This window comes from Peromyscus eremicus, chromosome 5 (genome assembly GCF_949786415.1).
Source record: "Peromyscus eremicus chromosome 5, PerEre_H2_v1, whole genome shotgun sequence".
NCBI lineage: Eukaryota > Metazoa > Chordata > Mammalia > Rodentia > Cricetidae > Peromyscus > Peromyscus eremicus.
Genome location: NC_081420.1, coordinates 16,582,177 through 16,608,311, shown reverse-complemented (window position 1 = coordinate 16,608,311; position 26,135 = coordinate 16,582,177). Strand labels below are relative to the sequence as shown.

Here is a 26,135-nt window from a genome sequence, read left to right as displayed (position 1 = left end):
TTGGCTGTATGTGGATTGTAGATGATTGCACAGAACAGAGGCCATTACCACAACTGGAAAAAGTACTTTATGGCTGCACTTCCTGCTCTTCCTGGCTGCTGTGTTAGTGGCAGGCTGTTTTATATGGTCCGTGCCTAATCTTTAGTAGTCTTCTTATGTTTTATTATATTGGTAATATTATATCATTATTACATTTCTATTTATTTGTTTTGTGGGGAGCAGCACATGCCGTGGTACACATGCAGAGGTCAGAGGTCAACTTGTGTGATCAGTTCTTTTCTTCCATCATGTGAGTCAAAAGTCTTAGTGGCACTTGGTGCTGTGGGATGTCTTTCTGTAGGCCGTGAATATGTGTGGCTCCCATTGGCCAATAAATAAAGCTACATTGGCCTATGGCAGGGCAGGATGGAGCCAGGCGGGAAAATTCAAGAGAGAGTAAGGGGAGACACAAAACCGCCTTCCAAGGAGAACATGTAATGGGACGCAGGTAAAGCCATGGAACACGTGGTGATACATAGATTAATAGTTATGGGTTGAGTTAAGTTGTAAGAGCTAGCTAGTAAGAAGCCTGAGCCATTGGCCGTATAATTTGCAATTAATATTGAGCCTCTGAATGATTATTTTATAAGCAGCGGTGGGACAATGGGGTCGGGTGGGACCAGAGAAACTTATGGCTACACTTGGTGTACTTACTGGGCTGTGTTGGTGGCACTTGCTAATCATCAGGAAGAAAAAAAATAGTTTTCTTTAAAGTTCTTAATTTAACTTAATTTTTATTTGTGTGTGTGTGTGTGTGTGTGTGTGTGTGTGTGTGTGTGTGTGTGACATGTATATGGGTGCTTGCCAAGACAAGAAGAGGATGTCTAATCTTCCAGAGCTAGAGTACAGGCAGTTTTGAACCATCCAGTGTGAATGAACTTGGGTCCTCTGGAAGAGCAGCAAGTGCTCTTAACCATTGAGCCATCTCTCCAGCCCTCAAAGTGCTGTTTTAAAGTTGTAGAGATTCTAGTATTTTCTCATCCTTTTGTTCTAACAACTGAGAAATCAGGTAATATAGTAGGAAAACATAGAAGGACAGAGTCCCATTTAGATGTTGGTTTAAACCTCAAATTGTGTAATTATTAGTCATGAGAATTGAGGCCACATTACTCATGTGGTTCACATGAAATGGGATAATACTAGTTTCGGTGTTTCTGTGAAAGAGCAGTGAGGTTTTTCCAAATGTATATTGTGCTTGTCAGCTTCCCATCACTATACTGAGTGCCTGAGACACTCAGCCTACGCAGGAGGAGGGTAGGCTTACAGCCTGAGGTTATGTCAGCACATTGTGGCAGAGGTGCTTGAGAGAGGAAACCAGTCACCTCATTGTCAGGGGGCAACAAACCAAAGAGGAGGAGAACAGGGCCCAGGAGTCCCCTTTGAAGTCACCCAACCTTGTAATCATGCTAAAAAGAATCCTAAGAACACTGGTGAAGGTGGAGCTGTGAGACGTAGTCCAGTCTCAAAGACCGGTCCTTGCAATCCTGTGACGCTGAGGATTCAATGCGATGTGAGTTTTGAAGGGGACACACTCCTTCAAACCACAGCAGCCTTTTACCTCATTACACCTCTCTTTCCATTGACCACACTATTGCTACATGACTTGAACACTCACGCTGAATTCTCTAGTAGAAGGTGTGCTCACTGTGTTTGCGCAGATGAGGTTGAATGGTTGCATCCTATTTAAATAATCTCCCAAACCCTACATCCTGACAGGAGATTTTCTGACCCTCTATTATTTTGCATTTCGTTTCCCTTCCTACAGCTGAGACTGTATTCACGTCTGAGAGGTTGAGAGGGGCTGTGTAAGAGTTCAGGTTGGGCCTCTCACAGGAGGACGGAGGAGAAGGAGGCAGATGAACGCAGTGGCATTGGCCATGTCGAATCGGGGCATTCGTATCTCACTGCCCATACCAGGTCTGTGCTGGAGCCCCAGTGCCAGCTGAGTACTGCAGCTCAGAGGATGATGATTCTCTGGAGGGAATGGAAGGATGTAAACTTGTCGAGTCTTTTGGTTTTCTTTCTCCTTGAGCCATGGGTGGCTTTTCTGGGTGTACTGTGTCAGAGGTAGAGGCTGGGCCAGATGGATCTCTTTTGGGATCCAGTAGGATTTGGTAAGAAAGGAAGTCCAGATAGGCCAAAAGGAAAAGCCTCCAAGGTCCCTAGGAAAGTTCTGGGGTTCCTTCTGTTGGAAGCAGACCTCTCTGTCACGAGCCCTTGTTCACTGCTCTGGGAGAATGTTCTTCCAGTTTCCAGATCTCACTGCTTTGTTGTGAGGCCTGGACAAGACTGCAGTGTTTTCATCGAATTTCTCCTCACAGTTATTCCTGTCACCAAATGTCTTAATTTAGGTGCTTGATCACTTGAGATAAAGATAGAAGTCTTTGATTGCTCTCTGTTGGTGGGACTCAAGGCACTTTTAATTGGGGCCCCGATTTAATCTCCCATATTGAAGGACTATTCTCAGACTTAGGGGGCAGACCTTTTGTACCCTTTCCAGAAAGAGTAGCCAGAACTGTTATAAAGTGTTTAAAGGTAAATGAAAGGTATTTAAATGTTGTATGTATCATTTCCTTCACTCCTTTGCCTGGAACTAGCTACAGCCTATTTTCATTGTGGGTATTGATGGAGAGGACTCATCTCTTGGAGGTTCATTTCAGTCAATGTTACTAAGGGATAACAGCAGTAATGGAAGACATAACTGTATCTCCTAGAGTAGTACTGGGGTGGAGGTGGATGCTGTGAATTGCAATCTCAGACCTGGCTGTACGTCATGATCTCAGGTACTGGTTTAGCAAGGTGGCAGAAGACAAGAACAGTGTACAAAAATCAACAGTATTTCTCTGTTCTATCAAGAAATACTATAGTGGGGTTGTGGAGAAACAATTCCATTTGTAATAATTTTAAAAGGAATAAAAGACTGAGGAATAGATTTAATGAAAATATGTAAAAATGTATCCTCTGAAAAATACACATTATTGATAAGAAAGACTAAATAAATGGAAAGACACTTGATTAGAGCTCTCAATGCTGGTCATGTGGCCACATGTTACAATTGAAAAAACTGAAACTGTCCAAATAATCTTAAAAAAGGACAGCAAAGTCAGAGAACTCACCTCTTGATCACAGAACCCACTACAAAGCTGCAATAATCCAAGCAAGGTCAGTTAGGCATGGTGGCGCACGCCTTTAATCCCAGCACACAGGAGACAGAGGCAGGCAGATCTCTCTGAGTTCCAGGCCAGCCTGGTCTACAAAGCAAGTTCCAGGACAGGCCAGTCAGGGCTGCTATACAGAGAAACCCTGTCTGGAAAAACCAAACCAACCAACTGACCAACTAACCAACCAACCAACCAACCAACCAACCAACCAACCAAAGAAACAAAGCAGACTGATAATCTCATGAGAAGAGAATTCAGAGTTCAGTGGATGTGGAAGTCATACAGTGATGTGTGTATTGTAGTGGCATCGTGTTTTTCTAGGATCCTTCAGAAATCAAGATCAAGTTCTTCTAGCTGGGCCAGTAGATGAGGAAACACATCATGTAAGAGACCCATAGAGGTAGGGAATTGTTCTTAGCTGAGAAGACCTTTCTGACAAGCTAGAGATGGAAGCTCTAGGTGAAACAAGCAATATAGTAAAGAACACACGGAAACAGAAATCTATCATCCATTAATTGGTCTATCAATCATCTACATATCCCCTATCTACCTCTCATTCATCTATGATCTATCTGTCCACCTATCATCTACCTATCATCTATAGTCCATTAATCACCTATCAATACTCTATCATCTATCAGTTATCTACCTATCATCTGCCAATTATCTGTCATCCATCCAGCTGTCATCTACCTATCTATAACTGTATTGTCTATACCCATAGTTTGTTATTAGATGGGTACATTGCAAGCTTTTTGTGTGTCTCTGTGGCAGATGAGAAAACCTTATGAAGAACACCATGTCCTTTGGCATAGTGTGAACAACAACCTTGATAAAAACCCTTCCTTGAAAAATTCCATTGACATAAGTCATAGACTGAGTTGGAAGGAACAATACGAATCACCTGGCTCACCATGTGTTTGGTGGTTGAATGCTTGACTACATCTCATTGGAATCCTTGTGGGCTATGGAGTGAGGGAGATGAGGAGTCTCCGGTTTTATTTATGACCCTTACCATCTTCAAGTATTTGTCTATGCTCCATTAAGCCATTTAAGTGAAAGGTAACTACACAAAAGGACCATTTCTTCCTTTCATTAGTCATCTGGGCTTTTGAAATGTTTTTGAGACATCCCCTTAGACTTTGTCAGCCATTCAGAAAACTGCAAGATCTGTACATCGCTCAAGTTTAACGGCATGTGATTGTGAAGTGTAACAATTGGTGGTGGTTTTGTGTGTTTCTCTTTATGTGTAAGCTAGGTGCCAGATTTTTTTTCTTCTGAGTTGTTAATTGTTTATCTGTGTTTGGCTTGTATGGTTCTTGTTAAATGTTTCTGATTCTTACGCGCTTCTTTAGCCAGCCGAAGTGATGAGGAGAGAGTTTGCAATGGTGTTTTTCAATGAAAGCTAATGGAAAACATGAACACAAGGCATTTGAGAAATGTAGTAAGGAGCAGCGATGGGGACTAACTGTTCTCCCTCTGCTTGTGGGTGAAGTGCATGCCCACACTAATGGCGTGTCGTGTGCCTTAGCTCCCAGCTGCTTAACACCTACACTAAGACATCTGCATCACAAACACATGTCTCTTAGAATAAAGGAAGGTGGATGCACTCAGTGCCTGTAGTCTGTGCACACAGCTCCAACCTCTCTCCTAAAATCAGAGCACTCCATAGTTTTTGTAGACATGTTTGTGGGGAATGTTTGCGGGGAAAGCTTCTAAGTTCATTAGTTGATATATTATGGTTTGCAAGACACCGGACCTTGCCTTAGCAAATGGAACATCTGCTATAAGCCAATGGGGAACCTTGATATTTCAACTGTACAAATTTGCAATGTAAGTTTAGATAATTATTTTTGCCTATAAAGACTCACATGATGTCTCTCTAGTTACTATATAACATTAAGCTTTCTCTAAACCCTCCAAGAGTCCTCAGGAGAAGCTTGTCTATAGGCTGGTGGAATGTTCTGGCTCACACACCTTTTCTGTCTGGGCAGCTTCTCTGCCCCAGGTGGTTTAACTGGTTCCTTGCAGAGAGTCTGGAACGGAGATGTCAGAACTCCAAAGGGTGGACTAGTCTAAGATGAAGCAATTCAAAAACTTACAAAGGCCTCGTTTTAGGGGTGTGTGTGTGTGTGTGTGTGTGTGTGTGTGTGTATGTGTGTATGTGTGTGTGTGCGCGCGCATGTGCGCACGCATGGAACCCTGTAACTAAGCAGACATTAGCTTTCCTAGTTTAAAAGTGATGAGGACAGGCATCCGGGTCCTAGGTAGCGTCATTTCCCACTTCCAGCGGGTGTATACTTCAGCTCCTGTGCTCTGAAGTTTATCACATAGGATCGCTTTGTTTTCCTCATACATGTTCTCCTTGAGCCTGGGCCACATATATATTTAGAGCCTGTTTACCTCAGCTTCTGTGAGCGGCAGCTGGCAGGAGAGGGGGAAGTCATATTGGAACCACGTGGCTGGTGGGAGACAGGGAAGTCTCTAGAAGCAGAGTGGAAGGTAGCCCTTTGCAGAGTCCCTTGGGATGATACCCTTTGCGTGAGCCAGTGTACAGTTCATACAGTTCCTGTGGAGTTTTGCCTGCAGGAGACCGTTCCCATACTGCCTTGATGCTGTTTTCTCCCACAGATCACCGCCCCTGGGACTGAACTGTGTTCGTCACTGTAAATCTCAGGGCAAGGAACTGTCACCCATTTCTTGAACAAGAAAGTAAAAGTTAATATTTAGTATCTATAATGAGGCCATTCACAGGATAAGAGTGATGGGAGTGGATGTCTTCTCCCTGATACCTATTCTCTGTTTTATACTATGTCACAGGCATGTTCTCATGTCTTTTAACTACCATTTGAAAATCTTTTTCATGATTTTGTAAAATTTATTTGAATAGGCCATGATGGAGACTTAAGCTAGTTTCTGGGTTTTGCTGTGATAGAAGACCTTTACTCGCTGTGGAAGGGGCCTGCTAACTCCCCAAAGAGACACACATCTGGCTTGCATTGTTACCCATGCTTATTGATTCATCAATCATTTCAATTAGAAGAGTATGTGCTTCTAGATGAAATATAATGGTGATACTTGAATTTCATCTTCACATGAAGAAAATTAATTTTAAGAGGCCAGGAAAAGCCATAGATTTCACAACTCTGTGCTAAACATTCTGACCACAAATAACCAGACTTATTTAATGGTTTATGTGATGAAGCATGGCAGTGCTTTTTGTTGTTGTTGTTTTTTGTTTTGTTTTTTTTTTGAGACAGGGTTTCTCTGTGTAACAGAGTCCTGGCTGTCTTGGAACTCACTTTATATACCAGGCATGCTAGCAACATAATACTTTGTTCTGAATATTTTCAAGCTGGGTTTGGTCACACCTGCAAATGTGGAATTCCTCTTAAGTCTGCCTTCTTTTTCCTGTGGGCATGTGTAGTTGAGTTGTGGGGATAAGGAAGACAATGGAGGTCTACATGGTATGGTCAATCCCTTTCCTACACTCTCTCCACCCATTGCCCAAGGTCCAGGTATAACAATCAATAAGTATCAAGTTTGTGGATGGTGTCCCCTGTCATCACCTGTTGGGAGAATTTCTTCTTTCCAAGGTTGCCAGTACCTCTTTTATATTTCTAAACTAAAGCTCTTCAAGGAGGATCTGGTGGGACATGCCTGTAACAGCAGCAGTTTGGAAGGTTGAGTGGGCTATGTAGTGAAACTCTATGTCCCAAAACAAAACAAAACAAAGCAAAACAACAAAACAAAACAAAACAAAGCAAAACAACAAAACAAAACACATCCAAATCCTTCTCAACGTGGCATCCAGTAAGGCTCCTGTCTTTGGAATGGACTGTTCTCCCAAATTGTCTTTGCTGTCCCCAACCAGCAGGAAGCCACCTGATTTGTTCCTACATAACAGTCCTTACTAGTATTTTGAATCCGTTTGGGTAGCTTAGTTCCAGGACCCCAGAGTGAGGTCCATTCTACTTACAGGTAAACTTACAAGAGAGGTCCACTAGATTAAAAACAGAATTGGGGGTGTTAGAGAGATGGGGGAGGTGGTGAAGAGCACTTGTGCTTGCAGAGGATTGGGGTCAGTTCTGAGCACCCAGATGGTGGTTCGTAACTATTCATAACTTCGGCTCCAGAGGATACCACGCCCCCTTCTGACCTCTGTGACACACATGGAACACACATATATGTGCAGGAAAAACACTCATACACATAAAATAACACATCCAAAAATTAACAAACAAACAAACAAACCAGAATTGGTGAACCAAATCAGGTTTCAAAAGAAAGAAAACACGGAGGGAGGTCTTTGCTGTGAATGTGAAAGCCTCTCTTCTTTTCCCAGTCATGGAGGATAAACTGAGTGAGCATGTGGGAGTCTGGCTTGAATAAACTCTTAAGATGACGTCACCCGTAATTAATTGCCTGGCTCTGCATTCTTTCCAAAGTGATGGCTCTTTAGTACCCACACTTAGGATAACTTATGTCTCCTGAGTACAGGAACCCCAGGACAGCCAATTTAGGAAGAGACAGTGGATGCTTTCTTATGTAATCTTTGCGCTACTGTAGTGGGCGTGATGTTTAAAATATCTGCTTTTTTTCCCTTCTTATAGTGCCTGAAACAGTATATGATGCTGTCCATCCGAGAAGGATGTGGGTCTCCCATCACTTGTCCTGACATGGTGTGCCTGAACCACGGGACCCTGCAGGAAACCGAGGTATGGATGCCTTCCATAGCCTTCCCTTCTTCACTGCTGAATTATTTCTTAGGATCTTGACTCTTAAGTACTGCCTACGAGGGAGTTAGTGACAAAATACAGAGGTTAACTTTTTAAAGGAGTGTTTTATTCCCACACGGAGCTGGAATCTTTATACAAGCTGTGAGCATGGCTGTTTATCTCAGTTCTGTTTATGTATGCCATCTCACGTGTTGTAGAAGCTCTTCAAACAGGCAAAGGTGCTAGAAATCAAAGTTACCAAGAGTGAGGCTTGGAGGATGTTTAACGAATGTTCTCATGAGCCTGAAAACTTTGAAGATAGACAGACCATAAGTGAGGGAGTTATATGGTATATAAATGATCACATGTCTATACTAGTTTGTTTGTTTCATAATGTAGCCTTCTGTAGAGGTAGCCCAAGGTTGAAACATTTCCAAAGAGCAGGGAGAGAGGCAGTGGGGCTGCCTGAGGCATCAGCTAGGCCTTTCCTCTTGGAGCAAGTTTTCCTATCTCTCCAGGTTGCAGTTTATCTCATCCTTTTGTTTGATTCCCCGCCCCCCTCATTAGCTGGCCTGAAATCTGCCTCTGGACCTTCAGGCTCTGTTCACCTGAATATAATGAACTCTTGTCTGAGAGAATGTATAATCCTCCAAAAGTGCTCCCAAGAAACTGATGAAATAAACTGTCCACTCCGTAAGCACTGGGCACCTGCTTAGCACCAGGTATTCTTCCTGTTGCTTCTTTGGCCTGTGTACTCGCTAATCCTTCCCAGAAGCCTCCTGAAGTCTGGTGTTCCTTTAGATATGGAAACTGAAGTCCAGAGGCTGTAAGTGACTTACCTCAAGGGACCCATCTGGAAAGAACTAGAATTCTCATCCAGTTCTTGTGACCACCACAGTTGCATAGCATTAAGGGGAAACAAAGTAGGCAGACCAAATGTGTGGCAGAAGACTTGATAATTAGGGGCTGAGCAGTGTGTGGGTAGACATAAATATGTATATAGGTAGATGTCTGTGTGTATGCGTAGATACACATCTTTCTGAATACACTTTTTAAAAAAAACATACCCTTTGTTAGAAAAGCAAGGAGAAAGTGGTATAACTACTCCTACCCTGACTTAGTCTGTCCTGCATGGAATTTATGAAGCATTGGTATAAGTGAGGTAGATTTTTTTCTTTTAAAGAAATACCCTTAAAGGAAGCATAAAAGGAGTACTTAATGATGTAGAATTGACTCGTTTTAAGAAAATAACAAAGCCAAAGTTTTGTTAAAAGTATTGAAAATGTACATCCTGTCCCCAAGGACCACTGCTTACTTTTATTGGGGCGCGGAGACTAAAGTATGAGAAAGTAGCTGCTCACAACCCTGCTCACCGTGAGTTCTGTAACAGAATCATGCGCAGAAGGAGGCCCAAGTATCTGAGAGCATCGATCTTGGCGCTGTCCTTTCTGACTTGTTTCTCTGATGTCTTACCTAGTCCAACGATAAATAGAGAGAGCACAAGGTGCAGGTACCACCCTGTGCAGAGACCAAGTGGAGGCCAAGGCGGTCCTGCACCATCCTGGAGGATCGTCTGACCCAGCAGAGGGGCCGTTAACACACAATGAGCCAGACAGTTATAAAAGTGAAATTCAAGCGATGTGGGGTAGGCTGTACAAGCTGGGTTTGGGTGAACTCTTATTTAATTCCTATATGGAAAATCTATTAAACATAAGTGAACAGTTTGGTGAGGTTTCAAAACAAAGCTTATGAAATTAATCTAGACCCAGTCTGGCAGTTGCCAGTCAGGTGTGGATATTTAATTGTAGTTCAATTAAAAGTCTATAAAAGAAACTTAATCTCTCTGGTGTGCCACTTAAGAATTGCTTTGAAATGTTCATAGCCATTCATGGTTAATGGCTACATGATTGACAGCTCGGAGTGGAGAATCTTTCTCACTGCTGAAAGCCTGGTTACAGGGTTGTCCTGGACTTCCCATGGCAGCACTATCCACTGACATCTTGGATGTTGACTGCTAGGGCCAGTGTGTTCAGACACGTGCTGAGTTCAGCCCAAGTCTCTCCCAGAGCAGACTTTAGGTTTTCTGACTGTCCTTGTACACCCATCTCCTGGTAGTATTCTGCCGATTCTTTCCCAATGGTACACGTTCTCACTCCTTTCTAGCTACTAGCTGTTTTTAGTTTTTCTCCCCAAAGCAATTTTACTCTAAGGCTATATTAAAACTAAACAATCCCACAATATTTCTCAAAATTCATAAAAATTTCAAAGTATATTTGGGAAAACAGAACAAAACTATTCCATACTAAACTAATTTAAAATTTACCACGTCTTTTTCTCATTAGATGAACAGTAGGACTCTCCAGGGCATTTGTGGGCCATTTCTATTCTCACCGGCTTTACAGAGAGCCCAGCTAATGACAAAAATTCAGATACAATAGTCAAATTCTTAACCAACCTGCTAGACTTGCAGTCTCCCATGGTAAAACCATGGAATGGCAATGGGGCTTGGTTTCTATCTGAATTCCAAACTGAACAGAGATTATATTGGAGATCTAATTAGCCTTATCTGTTTCTTTGGGACTCTTCCTTTAAACGTAATACCACACACAGATGAACTGGGGCTGTGCCACCCACTTCCTACCATAAAGATTTCATCGTGTGTAATCCATATGCTGCTACATGGCCCAGAGTTTCTGCCCTTGTGACTGTCTCACAGTGGGGCTCATTTACCCGGCACTTGACTGGACTCCACCACGACTCTTTTCTTCTTTGCCCTTGAGAAAAATGTTTAACCGTGACGCATAAATACGCTTGTTAGAGATGGTTCTGGCTGCAGCTGGATGAGCTCTTTGTGTGCGTGCTTTCCTGTGTAGGTCCAGCTCGCTCACTTGGCCGTGCTCCCTGTCTGTCTTCCTGAATCCTCTAAATTGGCTCAGCTGTGGCTCTGCCTCTTCATGTTTATCTGTCAAGAATAGCCTCATTAGGAAAGCATTTTGATGCCCAGTTCAAGCCCTCTTTGCTTACACAGGAGACAGAACATGGCAGCTTCTTTTGCAGTGTCTCAGAAGCTGGTGATGGACGGGGACTCGTGGCTCAGAGGTGACCTTTCTGGGAGTTAGGGGAAAGTCAAGTTTTCCTCCATTGCATCATCTGGTACTTTCACCAATTGCTCCGCTGGGTTTTCCCATGTACTGGAACCAGGAACCTGTCCAACCTGGAATTATGAACACAGGACACAGATGGTTATTTCTGTCAGCGTGGCTTTAAGTAAAGCTCGGTATTGAAAGGCCATGTTTAATCTCGGCAGTTCCCTCCAGTGCTGGAGAAGTAGCATGCCCCTGCTGGGAGAGGCTACACTGTCTGTCTGTGCTGTGTGACACCAGAGTGATAGGCACATAGAACTATCGGAACAGTACCTGTCACTGCACGGCCAGAGAAACCGGCCTTTCCCCCGACTGGCAGCTGGCAGGGGAGGCAGGAACACGCCCCTCACCCGCCTCTCACACACCAAGCCTCTTTCCAAGTCCTGGGGCCCTTAAACAACCAGTCTGCTGCCTTTTATTCGCAGTGCCCCAGTGTGCACCCGAGGAAGCCTTGCCAGGAACAGGGTCTCAGAATTTCTGTAGGAAGGATTTAGTGTGTATAGCCCAGAGGTCCAGGGGAGGAGGAAGGAGAAGAAGGGCTAAGGAAATCTGAAGTTACATGTGCAAAATACAGTTTTCCCCGGATGATGTGTTTATTTAAGGTGGCTGTGGGAGAGGCGGCTGGAGCTATAGGAACCAAACCTTCTTCATGGCTGCTCTTTAACACCCCTTCCTCCCGTTACCATGGTGGGAAGCCGGGGCAGAAAGATGAAGATGGCCAGGCTAGTGAGTCTCTCCCCTGACTGTGATGTCAGGGTACAAACGGGAAGGGACTGATGTGTGGGAACAACCATCCATTGTGATGTGTGCCGGCCAGCTAGAGAAAAGCTAAATTTTGGAGGTGGGAGGGGGCCAAGGGATCTGCCAAGCCAGAGTCAAGAGATATTTCTGAGGTTCCCAGCTGAAATTTATTTTTTGAACACATTTAAATTCTTTTTTTTGAGATGTATTTAAAGCCCCATGTAAGTGGAGAATAAAATCTCTGGGATTCTTTAAAAGCCGCACAAGAAAACTAAGCAGCCGTTTAGTTGAATTCTATCTCAGCTGCACACATGAGTGTGTTCTTTTAACCCCTAGGATGGCGGCGGGAGAGAAGGCCAGGGGTGATGTGAACAGCGATCTTGGTTCCAGGATGCACCGCGGCAGCTGTAGAACCCACCTTTCATCCCTCACCCCCCTGCCTTGACGCCCTCTGTCTCTTTCCATTCAAGATTTGGTATCCAGTATTTAGGTGTAGTGCTCAGATGAATGGGCGGATGCACTCCTTTCTGATGTTAGAAGGAGCCACCTGTGTTTGGGGTTGAGATGGAGTCATTGCTAGTTTCTGGGTTAACTCTGTACAAGTGGTTTTTCCTGCCTCCATTTTGCAAGTCACAGCATCTCAGCAATGGCCCAGACCTTGCTTGATGGGTCATAATAATCTGTCCACAGCCAATTGCACTTATCTGATGCAGTCTACTGTTCAACCTGTGGCTTTACTTTTTTTTTTCTTTAAGCAGCCGATTTAAAGGGCCAAACCTGAATAAAATCTTGACTTCTCCTTCCTATTGGCCTGACTTTAAAAACCAATAGGCAGTACTTCCTGAAGCCTGTCCTTAACTTAGAATTAACTATGACATGTTAGTGTTCTCATTTGAAAGAATATATGCTGCAGGATCCACTTATGGGGTTACCTATCACTTTCAGCATAAATATTTATGATGGGCAGGCTCCACTCTCCCCTCCTCTTCTCCCTCTTCCCTTTCTCTTTTCTTTTTTATAGGTTAGTGTTAATGTGGGGGGGTGCTTGCGCCCATGTTATGGTTCTAGCAAACACTGATTTAAAAAAAAGCTGCGCCCTACTTTTTGTTTCTCCTCAGCTGGGGCTGCTGGAAGTGCCCAGTCAGCTGCTGTGTGTAGCCGTCCCGGCTCCCCGAGTGTGTAACCCTCCCCCATCCCCCGCTAGTTAAACTTATTTTAAATTGATATATAAAGCATAAACATTTAACATATTTCTTCCTTCTTTCTTTTTTAAAGATTTTTTTTTTTATTTGTGTGTGCATGCATCCCTTTGTGAATGTACAGTTTGTGTTCTGGGACCTGCGAATTCCAGAATCCAGAAGAGGGCAACAGATCCCCTGGAGCTGGAGTTATAGTTAGTTGTGAACTACCCAACCTGCATGCTGGGAACCAGACTTGGGTGCACCATTCCTTTCTTTTTTTCTTATTTTTTTTTTTCTGATCCTTCTGCTTTTGGCTCCCAAATGTTGAGATTACAGACGTGTGTCACCATGTCTGGCAAAATTATACTTTTTATGGAATGCTATGTTTTGGCTACTGACACCATGAGAAAGGGAATTTATAAAAGAAAGCATTTCATTTGAGAGCTTTCTTACAGTTTCAGAGGGTTAGTTTATGGCCACCATGGTAGAGATCGTGGCCACAGATGGGCAGACATGGCACTGGAGCAGTAGCTGAGAGCTTACATCTGATCCACAAGTTGGAAGCAAAGAAGAGAGAGACAGAGAGAGAGAGAGAGAGAGAGAGAGACAGACAGACAGACAGACAGAGACAGAGAGACAAAGACAGAGAGATGGAGACAGAGAATAGAATTGGTTTGGGCTTTTGAAACCTCAAAGCCCACCCCCAGTTATACACCTCCTCCAACAAGGCCAAACCTCCCAACCCTTCCTAAACAGTTCCACCAGCTGAGAACCAGACATCCAAATATATGAGCCTATGGGGACCATTCTCATTCAGACCACCATAGTCATGTGATGTTTTAATACACGCATGGTTTTGCAGTGTTTCTGTCAGGTTAGATAATCTCCACCGACTGAAATGCTTATCATTTCTTTATGGTGAGCACACAGAAACCCTTTCCTTTTAGCTTTCTGAGCTGCCTGTGACATTACTGTTGTTTTTAAAGACCGAACTTCTTATTCCTAATTGTGCAGTAGAATCCTCATGAACAAATGAAAAACATGAGTGAAAGGAATAAGAAATTATAATTAAATAATTACCATACTAATATTTTGGGGAAGAACCATCAGTAGGAACTGAAAACCGTCCAGCAACCCCTTCTGTGAGTGACTGTTGTTTCCTATCACCTTAGCATGCATCCTGGAGACAAGCTGGGCTTTCTCATGGCAAAACCCAGCTCAGTCACCCTTGACATGCTTTCCAAATCTGCTCCTCCTCCAAGTTCCTCAATGTGGTCAGTCCAAATACCTGCTTTATACAGTGTCTATCTACCTGTGGGACAGCTAGATATGGACTACTTGAGTGGTCTCACTAGCCTTTGGTGTCACATGAACTCCAGATATTCCATAGTAACCAACTCACAGTCACAGTGTGACCACCTAGAACTCATGTTTGTGTGCTTTAAACTCAGTTGAAACTCCTCACACAAAACCTGTTTAGATAATAATACCCTGAACCAGTGAAGGTGATTATACATGTATTTTTTCTTTTCCTCTCTCCCTGCCTGCACTCTCTGACCTCGTGTGTGTGTGTGTGTGTGTGTGTGTGTGTGTGTGTGTGTGTGTGTATATATATATATATATATAGAGAGAGAGAGAGAGAGAGAGTCATCTGTGTCTTCGTCTCTATCTTGTGTGTCTCCTAATTATTGAAAGGGTGCTAGCTATCTTAAATATCTTTAATAAAGTGCCTGGAGAGATGGCTTAATAGTTAAAAGCATTTCTGCTCTTCCAGGGGACCCAAGTTTGGTTCCCAGAACCAAGGTTGGATGACTTAGAACAGACTCTAACTCCAGCTCCCCCTTCTGGAGGCATCCATACACATGTGGCAGACATATTTAAAAAATGATCCTGACTCAAAGCACTCCTTCAAGATATGTGCAGATTATAAAGGACAGAAAAATCTGGTGTAGATTCCTTTAATCAAGTCAAGATGTTAACATCACCAGTCTTGTGGTCCCCACATGCCTCCTGATGGTCCCCAGGTCACATATGATCACAACCTAAATTTAATCACGAGACGGCGTCAGGGAGGGCAACCACAGTTGGAGACCAGCATGCAGAGAGCTGGCCTGTATATATCAAACATGGGGAGAGGGGGAGGGGAAAGAAACTGATAACTGCCACAGAAGGCCCAGGAGACCCTGCGGCTAGATGCAGGGCTGTAGCTTGGATTGGGTACCAGACTGGAAAAGGACATTAGTGGGAGAATGTGTGAAATTTTAATAAGTCCTGGCAATCATTTAGTTGTATTATACCAATTTAAGTTGTATTCTTTTAATAATTAATGATTGTTTTTATGTAAGGTTCTCTCTAGGAGAAGTTGAGAGCATAGCACTTGGGAAGTCTTCATTCAACCTTTACGATGTTATAAGTCTGAAGTTATTGGGGAATAAAAAGTTTTAGAAGAGCATTACAGTGTGATTTTGGACAATTTTGAGTATCTGTGTTGGGAAACAAGAAGGATAAAGGTAGATGTAAAACGGCTCTCTGTAGTCTCATTTATTTTCTCAAGGGATTGTAGTCTGGCTGCCTGACAGTCTTCAAGCACTTGTCAACACCCTCAGGCACCTGCTGCAGCCCTTCCACCGGTACCTGTGGAACCTTCCGGAACCCATCCTAACACAATTATTTACATTTTATAATTGTACCAATGGAAGCCTTAAACAATTATAACTTAGCTCCAAAATGACAGTGAAACCAAGAGCTATACTTCGGACATTTTTTTTTTAAACTAGGTCCAGCTCTCTCTCATCTAAAAGCCACACTGTAACAAAACACTTGAGGACATTAGTTTTAATCCACAAAATAGAAGAGGTGACAGATTCAGGGGGTCAATTCCCTTTGACTCTTAGATGTGTATCTTGTCTTCTGAGTGATCTCACTCTTTGAGCACATCTTGTACGTAGCCCAGCGGTCCTGCCCAGTGCTTTACCTGTGGTTGGCTGTCAGCAGGCATTTTGAGAAGATACGAGCCTGAAGGGCAGAGCTGGTAGAAAGATGAGTGTGCTCTGGGCTTTATCTGTGTTCTGAAAGGATCAGAGTAAGCACTGATAACTCTTGGTGACTGCAAACTTTAGTGGAAAAGTTGACTTACTTTGTTAAAGCCTAATTCTAAATAAATATTTGACTTTATGAAATAATAAATGGGAAACTCAAACTGGGTCAACACACAAAGTGTTAGAGATTTATGCCTTTCCTGTTGGCCATAAAGGGTTGGTCTGATGAAATCTGCCTTTCTAATTTAAAATAAGCACCAACCCCATTGTTAGTAGGTTTTACTCCGTCACTCTCTGTCATTTTCCTTATTACCATGTGATCAGTTTCTAAAACACTTTCTCTCCTGTTTGCTTGTCTCCCATAAATAGTATGTGGCTTAGCTATTATCTGGCTTGTTCATCACTGGAAAAGCAGCACTATTGGGCGCTTCCTTTGATGGATTTAAAGAAGGTCTGCATCAATCCACAAAACCATTTTAGTTGAGGTTGAGGAGGCCTCATGACTTTTGCGTAGAATCAGTGATCTACAAGATCACTCAAGAGGAAGAAGCTAAAAACAGGGTCACAGAACACCACTTTGGGCCCAGATGATGCCTACCCCAAGTCAACTTGGGCCAAAAGTTGAAGTAGCATTAGACCATTTGTCCTCTACACGTAGTGATCAGTGACAAAGTCAAGCAATGTGCTCCATTTTCTCATGCCTGTTTCCTGGACTTCTTTCTTTAACTCTGAATTTATTCATGATGCCTTTGACTTTCAGGGGAGTTTTTTTGGGTGATATTATAACAAATGAACAGTCTAGCTTTTCATATTGCTAAGATCCAATCATACTTTTAACAGAACTATAGCAAAATGTATATATCATGAAATTGGCCCTATTTTTCTCACAAGGTTGCTAAGGGACTTTTCTTTAAGGTACCAGAGGAAAACACTTTTTTTTTTTTCAAATTTGGTAAAAGAAAGTTTGAAGGGAAATTTTTCACAATGGATTGACTTTGAGTTAGGTATGCAGAAGACTGAACTTGTTTATTTTGTGGTCTTTAAGTCATTTTTGTTAACTTAGTCTGACTGTGAAATAAACAGATTGAGACTACTTTTGAGGTACATAATTATACATATTTTGAATGAACTTTTAAAATATATTTATTAAATGCAATTTGTTTATATCATCATCTTACTGTAGCTTTCTCCAAGCAGGCTTTGCTTTGTGAATTGCAACAATGTTTTTATTTAAGTATATTTTGTAACAAAATCATATCTATAGTTCATATATGCATAATGTATATAATAATGCATACATATAGTAGCTTAATAGTTTAATGCTGGAATTACCAAGGCTAAGAGTAGGGGCCCATATTAGCTTGTTGAATGTCTGGGAGGCTGATCTCAAATCCTTCTCATTTGTAATTTGGCAACACTGGTGTAGTTATATACTGCCATCAATGTAACTAATATTTTTAGAATTCCAGTTTATAAGAGCAGTTAGCTTTTCCTCCCTCTGACTTAGACATATAGTATTAAGATGTTTAATGTGAAGTGACTCTGTTAGTATGAATCATTGTTGTTTACTGGGAAGCCCTTGGTTCATTCTGCTGTCCAAAGCGGAAATGGGATTCTAGTCACAAATAATGTCATAAGACAGTCCCTTGTTGCCGTTGTACAATGTGCCAGTGTGGTAGAAGTGAAGTGACTTTTGTCAGGAGAAAAGTTGGTCTCATTAGGAGCGTACCATTTCTATGTACAAAATCTGCATAATTGCTGAGGCGCTGTCTACTTACTTAACCTTAGTTTTAAAGATCCAAAGCTAGAGCTATGGTCTTTGGAAAGTTTCTGTTTCATTGAGTGTAGAGAAGGAAAGAGATTCTTCCATACCTGCATACAAACAATGTGAGAGCCACAAATAGCAAAACTTGGTTAGTAGCTGCTTCCTAAGGAATGGAGGCAAGCAGTGAGTTTTGTTACTGATGGCCTGAGCACTGGTGCCTAGCCATGGTAAGAGGCGTGGCATGGTTTGCAAATTGCTGTATGTGTTACTGCATGAACAAGTAGAGACAATGGTTTCCAGACAACTGGGAGAGAGGGTGTAGAGGCAAAGTCAGAGAACGGCATCCGAAAGGGCTGGTGATGCGGGACCCTCCGCTGACCGAAATCTCATCTCTCTCCCATGTCTCTGATTTCAGATTGCCTGTTTGGTGCCTGTGGCCGAGTATCAACTGTATCAGCGGTTAAAGTTTGAAAGAGGTACGTATTCTTCTGTTTATTCCAGCAGTGAATGTGGTTTTTATATAGATCGTCTTCACAGGAGCTTTCATGCAAGGTTAAAGCACCTGTGCGCTGTCAACAGAACCACAAGGGAACTACAAAAGGTGTAAAACAGTAATTGCCACATGCAATTTCAAATCTCCCAGCCACCGCCAGGGGGGAAAAAATGCAGACTAGCAGGAAAAAAAAAATGCAGACTAGCAGGAAATGGAATTTTCATTATGTTGGTTATTTTGTATTTTTAATTTTGGGCTATGTCCAGAAAGGTATTGCAAAAGTAAGATGGTTTCATTATAGTAACACAGAAGAAAGTAACTCTTAAAATAGAGTTTTATCACCATGTTTTTCACTCTTGAAGATCATTTTAAAACACCAACCAGCTGAAACGTTGTTATTGGTCCTCATGATAAAGTATTCACTGTCTATCCTTTTGGTACTACCTCTGTAGTCATGGCGATATCTAAGAATTTGGATGTGTGTTACTCTAGTAGCATTTACAAAGTGCTGGGCTGATATGTTCTAACTTTGGCCTTGGAGCAATTTTCTTAGTATTGGTTAAAATATTAAGGCAACTCCATGTAGTTAAAAGGGAGGTTTATTTTGTGGGGTAACTTACAAGTGAAGGGATAGGTTACAAGGTCTGGGAAAGGCGTAGCGCAGTCCGGCGGTGTTCTCTAGAGAACTCTGCTTGGTCTACCTCCAGCGTCCAGGGTCCAGGAACCAAGAGAACCGGCACATCAGGATCTCGGGTCTTTAGGGTCCTCCCTTGGCCCCGCCTTGTAGGCGTGACCGTTACTGAAGCCTCAATGGGGGTGGTACTTCCAGGTCAAAGCTGTAACAGCTACCCACTACATTCATAGCCTTTTTTCCTTACACAGCCCGTCTATCTGTAGGATGTGTGTTTTTATTCCTATTTCCTCTGACAGATCTTTTCAAGGAGTCCATTCCCTCCTGCCATCCTTAAACCAGTCTTGAACTGGATGGTCTATCTTTTTAGTATTTGAGAAGTCGGAGGAAGGTGTTTTTTGCATAGGCTTAATATAGTCTCACTGAGTATATTACCAATCCTAATGTAATATGAGCATAAAACTTCTGAGGGCCAGCATCTTGGTCTGGAACTGTCAGGATGTCATTCACTTTCTTCAACTAAAGTCTCACTTGGTCCTATGGTCTATGAACTTTGGGCTATTTTGTTCTTCTGTCATGGGTGGATCACCCAACTAAACTCATAAGGCTGATATATCAAGCTGATTTTTTTTCTTGTGGTCTACATAACAGTATTCCCTCTCTTACAGTCATTCTCCCTAACTACTACATACCCAGCCCTCAGCAACAGGCTTACTTCTTTATTGTTTACATACGAGGAATATAATAACACTAGATAAGTGCTAATGGCTCCTGAAGTTAAAACTTCCTGTGCTTCTCACTGATGAATATAAAGTTGTGGTTGATTTTAAACATAGTGGCCAAGAGCCTGAGTACAATAAGGTTGCTATTAATATCCACAAGTCATGTCCTGACTGTTGCCTGTGTCTTGTTTGAAAAATCACCTTTATATTATACACTCTTCTTCTTATGTCCTCTTTCCCTAAGTGAGATCATCATAACAGTCTTTAGGAAACATCCTCATACTACCATAGGTGTAATGACAGACCCATTGTTAGAGGAACAGAGCAGTTTTTAGTTAGCTGGCCAAATAGGTCTTTGCATCCAAGTGGGGTTAATAACCTTGTGAGTGAGGTAGACATGGGAAAAAAATCAACAAGACATCTTCCTACTCTTTCCCCAGGTGGTATTTTGCTTTGTGGGACTTTTTGAGTACTCCAGTGTTAAATTTTTTTTATGATTGGCTTATACTTTCATGACATGTGGTAGTGTGTTCTGTCTAATTACAAAAAATTAGACAGGCTTTGCAATCAGGGTATCTTTGTAGATGGTGTTGCATGTCTCTACTTTTATCCATGATAAGTCAGTCAAATAGTTTTTTTTATACATACAATTTGTTTACTTACAAAGTCTAGGTAGGTATCCTACTGTAGGGCAAACTCAAGAAATTGAGGTTTTTCTATAAAGAGATTAAATTCTATAATGTTTTACAGTTCTGGATACTATTTTAAGCGTGAGTTCATCTTTTTGGACAATGATGACCTGCTGTATCCTTCACAACCTTCTTGTCAGGCACACTTTCTCCTCAGCTTCATGTTCCCTGTACCTCAGCAGCCACTTCTTTCGGTATAGTCCAACAGCATCACTTGTTTCCTCTTCATCTTAACCCACATCTTTTACTGAAGGTTTCCTCCTTAGTCTTCTAGGTTCTCGAGTGTCATTTAGAAACTTTACAATCTGCAAGTTCTCTACAACACATCGTATTCATCTCCTTTAATTCAGGTTCCCTTATTCTAGGTATGAATCCTACTTTCTCTAATCACCTTCCAGGAGACCATGACTCACTTTGGTAGGATGTCCAACATGGCCATATTAAAGAGAAAAGAGTCCTGTGGAGGTAGCAGCAATTAAAATTTATTTAATACTGTCATTTCTTTTGGATAGCCAGCTGTAACTTAGGGGTTGATCTGAAACTCACCAAACTTGAGTTATGCAGACTTTTGTGGGTCTTGTAATAGTGTTAGAACAAATGACTTTAGATGTTATTCCAAATTTGAAAATCTTTAAGTCTTTGCAACTCTCTAGAGAGCAGTCTGTTTGACGGTGGGTATTCTGTCTATATGGACCATATTGACTGTAGCAGATGTTAATTCTGATTACTTTAGTTTAATGGTATTTTAACTATCTGCAGAAGACTCCTCTTCTTTGAGATATCAAAGGCAAATTAACTTAAGCATAATTAAAAATGCATCGGGTCATAGAAATTAATACAGCTTGATTTATTTCAGCTGATAATTAAATTAAATTGGGTGTGTGGTGTTTCCCACAATAACAAAAATTCTTGTGGTAGTCTCACAGTGGCAGAGGATGACAGGAAAACCACTCTTGTTGGTTGAGAAAGTATACAACAGAATAAAAGCAAAGTGCACATGGTGCGTGTCAGATGCCCCTGCTTGTCGTGTAGGAAAAACAAGGGTTGAAGATTCAGTTTTGTTATTTGTTCTCTTCCCCTTTTTTCCCTCCCCCAATGCTGGACTTGATCGGATTTCGGTTTTAAAAGCTGAAAACAGTCATCTGGGTCGGATATAGCAGTTCTTACATCTCATGGCCATTTTCATTTCCCAGGCTGTTTCGATTTCCTAATATTGTCAGAATACAGAAGTAGAGAAGTTCGAAATAGCATTTCGTGCTTTGTAAAACTGCATGGGCAAGCAGTCTTAGGATAAATAGCCATGGGCCTTTACTTCAGTCACCAGGTCTCCTTTGCAGAAGTGAATTGAAGTTCAGAGTCTGCGAATTTGCCTCTCTGATGAAGTATGTCACAATTAATCCCTTTGAGATCATGTTCATGCTCACCATGTCATGCTGATCATGAAGTTTCAAGGTCAGCCTTGGGGTGTGGGCTGCTTTGGTCTAAATTCTTATATTCTATGAACTTAACAAATTATTCCTTTACAATTTCATAATTTATATGATGGACTTTGATCATGTGTCCCATTGTCCACTCTTAACCAGTTGTTTCTCCACTGAACCCCCTCTTCCCCACCAGTCTCCCTCCTATTTGCATGTCTTTTAAACTGACACATTTATTAATATTGTGTGGTATATGTGTGATGTGAGGGGAGAGTCCTGCATGCCAAGGCCCGCATGAAAGTCAGAAGAAAACTCTGTGGAGCTGGTCTCTCCTTCCACCTGTGCGTGGGATCCAGGGATTAAAATCAAGTCATCAGGCCTGTACTGCTTAGCTAGTGCCTTTCCCTGATGAACCATCTTGCATGTGGATTTAAGTTTGAAGAGAGAGGGTTGATTGTAGCTAGAGTTTTCCTGCCTGGTCCACAGTCAGGACAAATCTCTCTCACCTGCCAGTCCCACAGCCACTCAGACCCAACCAAGTAAACACAGAGACTTATATTGCTTACAAACTGTATGGCCGTGGCAGGCTTCTTGCTAACTGTTCTTACAGCTTAAATTAATCCATTTCCATTCATCTATACCTTGCCACATGGCTCGTGGCTTACCGGCATCTTCACATCCTGTTTCTCATCATGGCGGCTGGCAGTGTCTCTCTGACTCAGCCTTCCACTTCCCAGCTTTATTCTCCTCCTTGCCCCGCCTACACTTCCTGCCTAGCCAACGGCCAATCAGTGTTTTATTTATTGACTAATTAGCAACACATTTGCCATACAGAACATCCCACAGCAGTTGATATAGGAGAGGAATGGGCACAATTATACCCATGAAATCCTGAAGAACATGAGCAGTAGGGCTCACTGCAGGGTGCTGGATAGCTAAATCTATGCACGCCGAGCCTGCAGATGGGGAAGACCGGCTCTACAATGTATCTCTTATCCTGGGTTCCCAGAGGCATACTCAGCCACGGTGCACGGTACAGGCTTGAAGACTGATGTGCACGGCTGTTTCTTCCACAAATTCTTTCCTCACAGGTGAAAAGAGAAGGGAGGTCCACAGGTGATGATGAGACATAGGGTACCTCAGACTGGAAGAAGCCAAGGGGGGGGATTCATACCATGTAAAGTGTCTTTGGGAGTATTGCATGTGAGTCTTGCAGAACAGACTTTCAGTTTCACCCATTTGTAAATCACTTACATGAGGACAGAGCCCGCCTTCTGGAGCTTACTGTGTTTTTCTGGTTATCAGTAACTCAGAATAGGAAATACATCATATGACCAGCCTCCTATCTGTTGTTCCTGCAACCACAGATTTAGCCAACCTTGGATCAAAAATACATTTTTAAAAAATTGCTTGTGTACTGAATATGTATACTCATTTTTTATTATTCCCTAAATAATATAACAATTATCCATATAGCATTTACATTGTAGTCAGTGTTTTAAGGAAGCTGGGAATAACTGAAAGCATGCAAATACTGTGCCATTTTATGTAAAGGACTTGAACCTCCTTTGGTTTTGGTATCTGTACCTGGAGGGATGCATATACTCATGCATGCACATGGGCACTTAGAACTCGTTAAATGGACTTCTCAGTTCCTTTTATGTAAAGCATCACAATAAAATGTACATATTTGTAGGTCTTCTTTCAAAGAATTCAATGCTGCTCAAAATAGAAAATGGGAGGGTGGCTGAAGAATTTGACTTTGGACTGTGGAGAGCATGCTGTGTGCGGTCAGTGTGTTTAGTGTGTTCTGGAGAGTGGTGTTAATCTCGGCCATCTCATTTGAAAGGAAGAAAAGTGTTGGGCTAAACAATTGCTTTTCTAAGTGGTAGGACCCCATGTTCTCGTGCATTTGGATCCTCCTAGCTGACTACCGTCACCTTCCACTCTGGATTGTCTTCTGTTTTTATGAAGTGTGGCTGATTTCTTGCGCGGATAAACCTTTATACATGCCTCATACAGGTAAACTTCAGAAGCAGATCCAAACCACTTGTAGTTTTTCAGCTTGTTTATGATTCCAGCCAAAAGGCCTTAAATGTGATCATTAAAAATGCACAGTTAAAAATGACTGTGAAAGCAGGACTAATGTGTGTCCGGTGTCAAATGGTTCTCCAAAGTGGAGCAGTCTCAAAAGTTTATCTCTAGCAATTGTAACCAAATTAGTAATTAGCCCGTTGAAAGAGCAGAAAATGTGCACTCTGGGGCCTTCACCCTGATGAAAACTGGAGACTGGAGAGAAGAGCCTCTTACTTAAATGGCCTTTATGCTTTCCAGTCCAAAGGCATCTTTTTCTTTTCACTCAAAAATGTCTCTGTGTGCATCTGTAGAAGACTTGGGCATGGCTGTTGGATTGCAAGAGAGAAAATTCAGCCCCATTTCTGTGTTCCTGAGTCACTTACTCTCTTGGGTAGTCCATTCTTCCTTAACCCCTACTTTGCTTAGCTCCTGACTTTAACACAGAAATAGAAAGTGGGAGGGCTTTCAGGAGTTTGACTAGATTTGTCTTTTCTCCCAGATTATTCATTGATGCTACTTTTTTAATGGTTTAGAGAGATGATAATCCCACTGTTTCTTTAGTAAGCAGAATAAATGACCAGGACAGTATATATAAGCCTCTAAGGACCTGTGCAAGTATCTATGTGGAAAAAGTATCCCTCAAATCAGACCTTATGCACCAATGATGCTGTCTTGTTCCTTAGGTGCCCTGCTGTGTGGACGGACATTCCTCTAGGCTTTAATCATGTCACCCAGCTAGTGGTGCTGAGTGGTAGATGGGGACTCGAGACAGTGACTGAAATTCTTCCGATCCTCTGTGTGTAGAGAAGGACTTGTCTCAGACTGCTGAGGTTGACTAGAATGCACAGAGTGTATCCCTCTGATTGAGAGCAGGAGAGGTGCTGGAAACCCTGCAGGGGGTTCCAGAAGCACCTGCTTTTGATGTACTTCCATCCTAACTAGTAGACACTGCCTGTACTCCAGGGTAGGGGACCCAGTGCTTCACTGAGGTTGAAGAGCCAAGCAGGATATGCAGCAAGCAACTAATGAATGCCAAGTTAGTATCTACAACCAAACACCACCTGAAGGGTGTGTACACGTGTGGGTTTTATTACAGGTGTATGTGTCTGTCTGTATGAAGGATGATCTGGAAGTAGAAACCATTGGCCATGAGATGCACTGAAAAGCCCCATCATGGTTGCAGTTCCGGCTTCTTTTCCTTTTATGCTATGCAAATTCTGCTCTTCACTTTCCTGCTCAGTGCTCCATGACTTTCTGTGCTGGATGATGTGGGTTTTGTGTACTCATGTACTTATTTCAGCTTAGCTTCTGTTTTGTGACCCTCTAGCTGGTAATGCCTACCCGTTTCAAGATGTGAATACTTTTGCCATGGTTAGTTTCAAGCTGCCAGCGTGGTACCACTCGTCTTGGATCTGGCGAGAGATGCATTTGGCTTGCAAGCTGCCAGGGCCCATCAGGATGTGTCCTGGCATCAATTGGTGCTTCCTTTAAGTACAGTAGCTTAATTCTAACATCTGGATAGAGACTTTTCCCCTTGTGTCTCCACATGCAGGCTGGCTGCACCCTGGCTACCTAAGGGACTTCTTTTTCAATCTGTGTTTATAGAGTGGTTTTGCCCTTTCTGACTTAATCTCCTCATTTTCATCCCAGCGTGTGTTACCTGCTTTGTCTGTGATTAGAAGAAACCACTTTTGCCTTCTGATGTTAGACTTCATTAAAACGGGAAATTTTATTATAGATTTGGGGACAAGAAAGAAAGCATACAGGGCTTTCTGTAAGTAGCTATTAAGTACCCTTATCTCCATCCCAAGCACTGCTCACAAGTGTTTATCAATAATTTCATTTCTGTTGTCATGTGAGATGCACTCCCAATCATTTGTGTTGCTAGTTTTTTTTTTTAATTTTTAGATGTTATATTGTTTTAAAAATCTTTCATTTCACACAGTGAGCATCTTCATACTGTGAGTTTTCTGAGCATAGAAATCTATATTTTTGTATTTCATGTGCCCAAGTCCCTGACAAGTACTTGAAACCAGTCTTGTTGAATTAAGAGTGAGAAATAGACATGCCTAATTTTCAGTTTTTTAACAATGAGGGGCGATGCCTCAAAGTCAAATTAAGGTGAGGACTGAGCCTCCCTTACTGCATAAATAAGTAAAATGTGGGTGAAGTCTCAGAATAGGGCGCGGACAGCATCCAGGGGTGCTAGTCAAGAGTGTGGACAACACCCAGGGGTACTAGTCAAGAGTGTGGACAACACCCAGGAGTACTAGTCAAGAGTGTGGACAACACCCAGGGGTGCCAGTCAAGAGTGTGG

The 26,135-nt window shown here is 42.3% G+C and overlaps 1 protein-coding gene across 1 annotated transcript in view; it reads left to right on the top strand.

The window, feature by feature from the left end:
* The window catches only part of Rnf144b (ring finger protein 144B), a 55,603-nt gene that overhangs the window by 14,746 nt on the left and 14,722 nt on the right, over nucleotides 1-26,135 (top strand). The window contains exons 2-3 of the mRNA XM_059262990.1: nucleotides 7,814-7,918; nucleotides 18,202-18,262. Coding sequence (XP_059118973.1) covers nucleotides 7,814-7,918; nucleotides 18,202-18,262 — 166 coding nt within the window. The remainder of the gene's footprint in view (nucleotides 1-7,813; nucleotides 7,919-18,201; nucleotides 18,263-26,135) is intronic.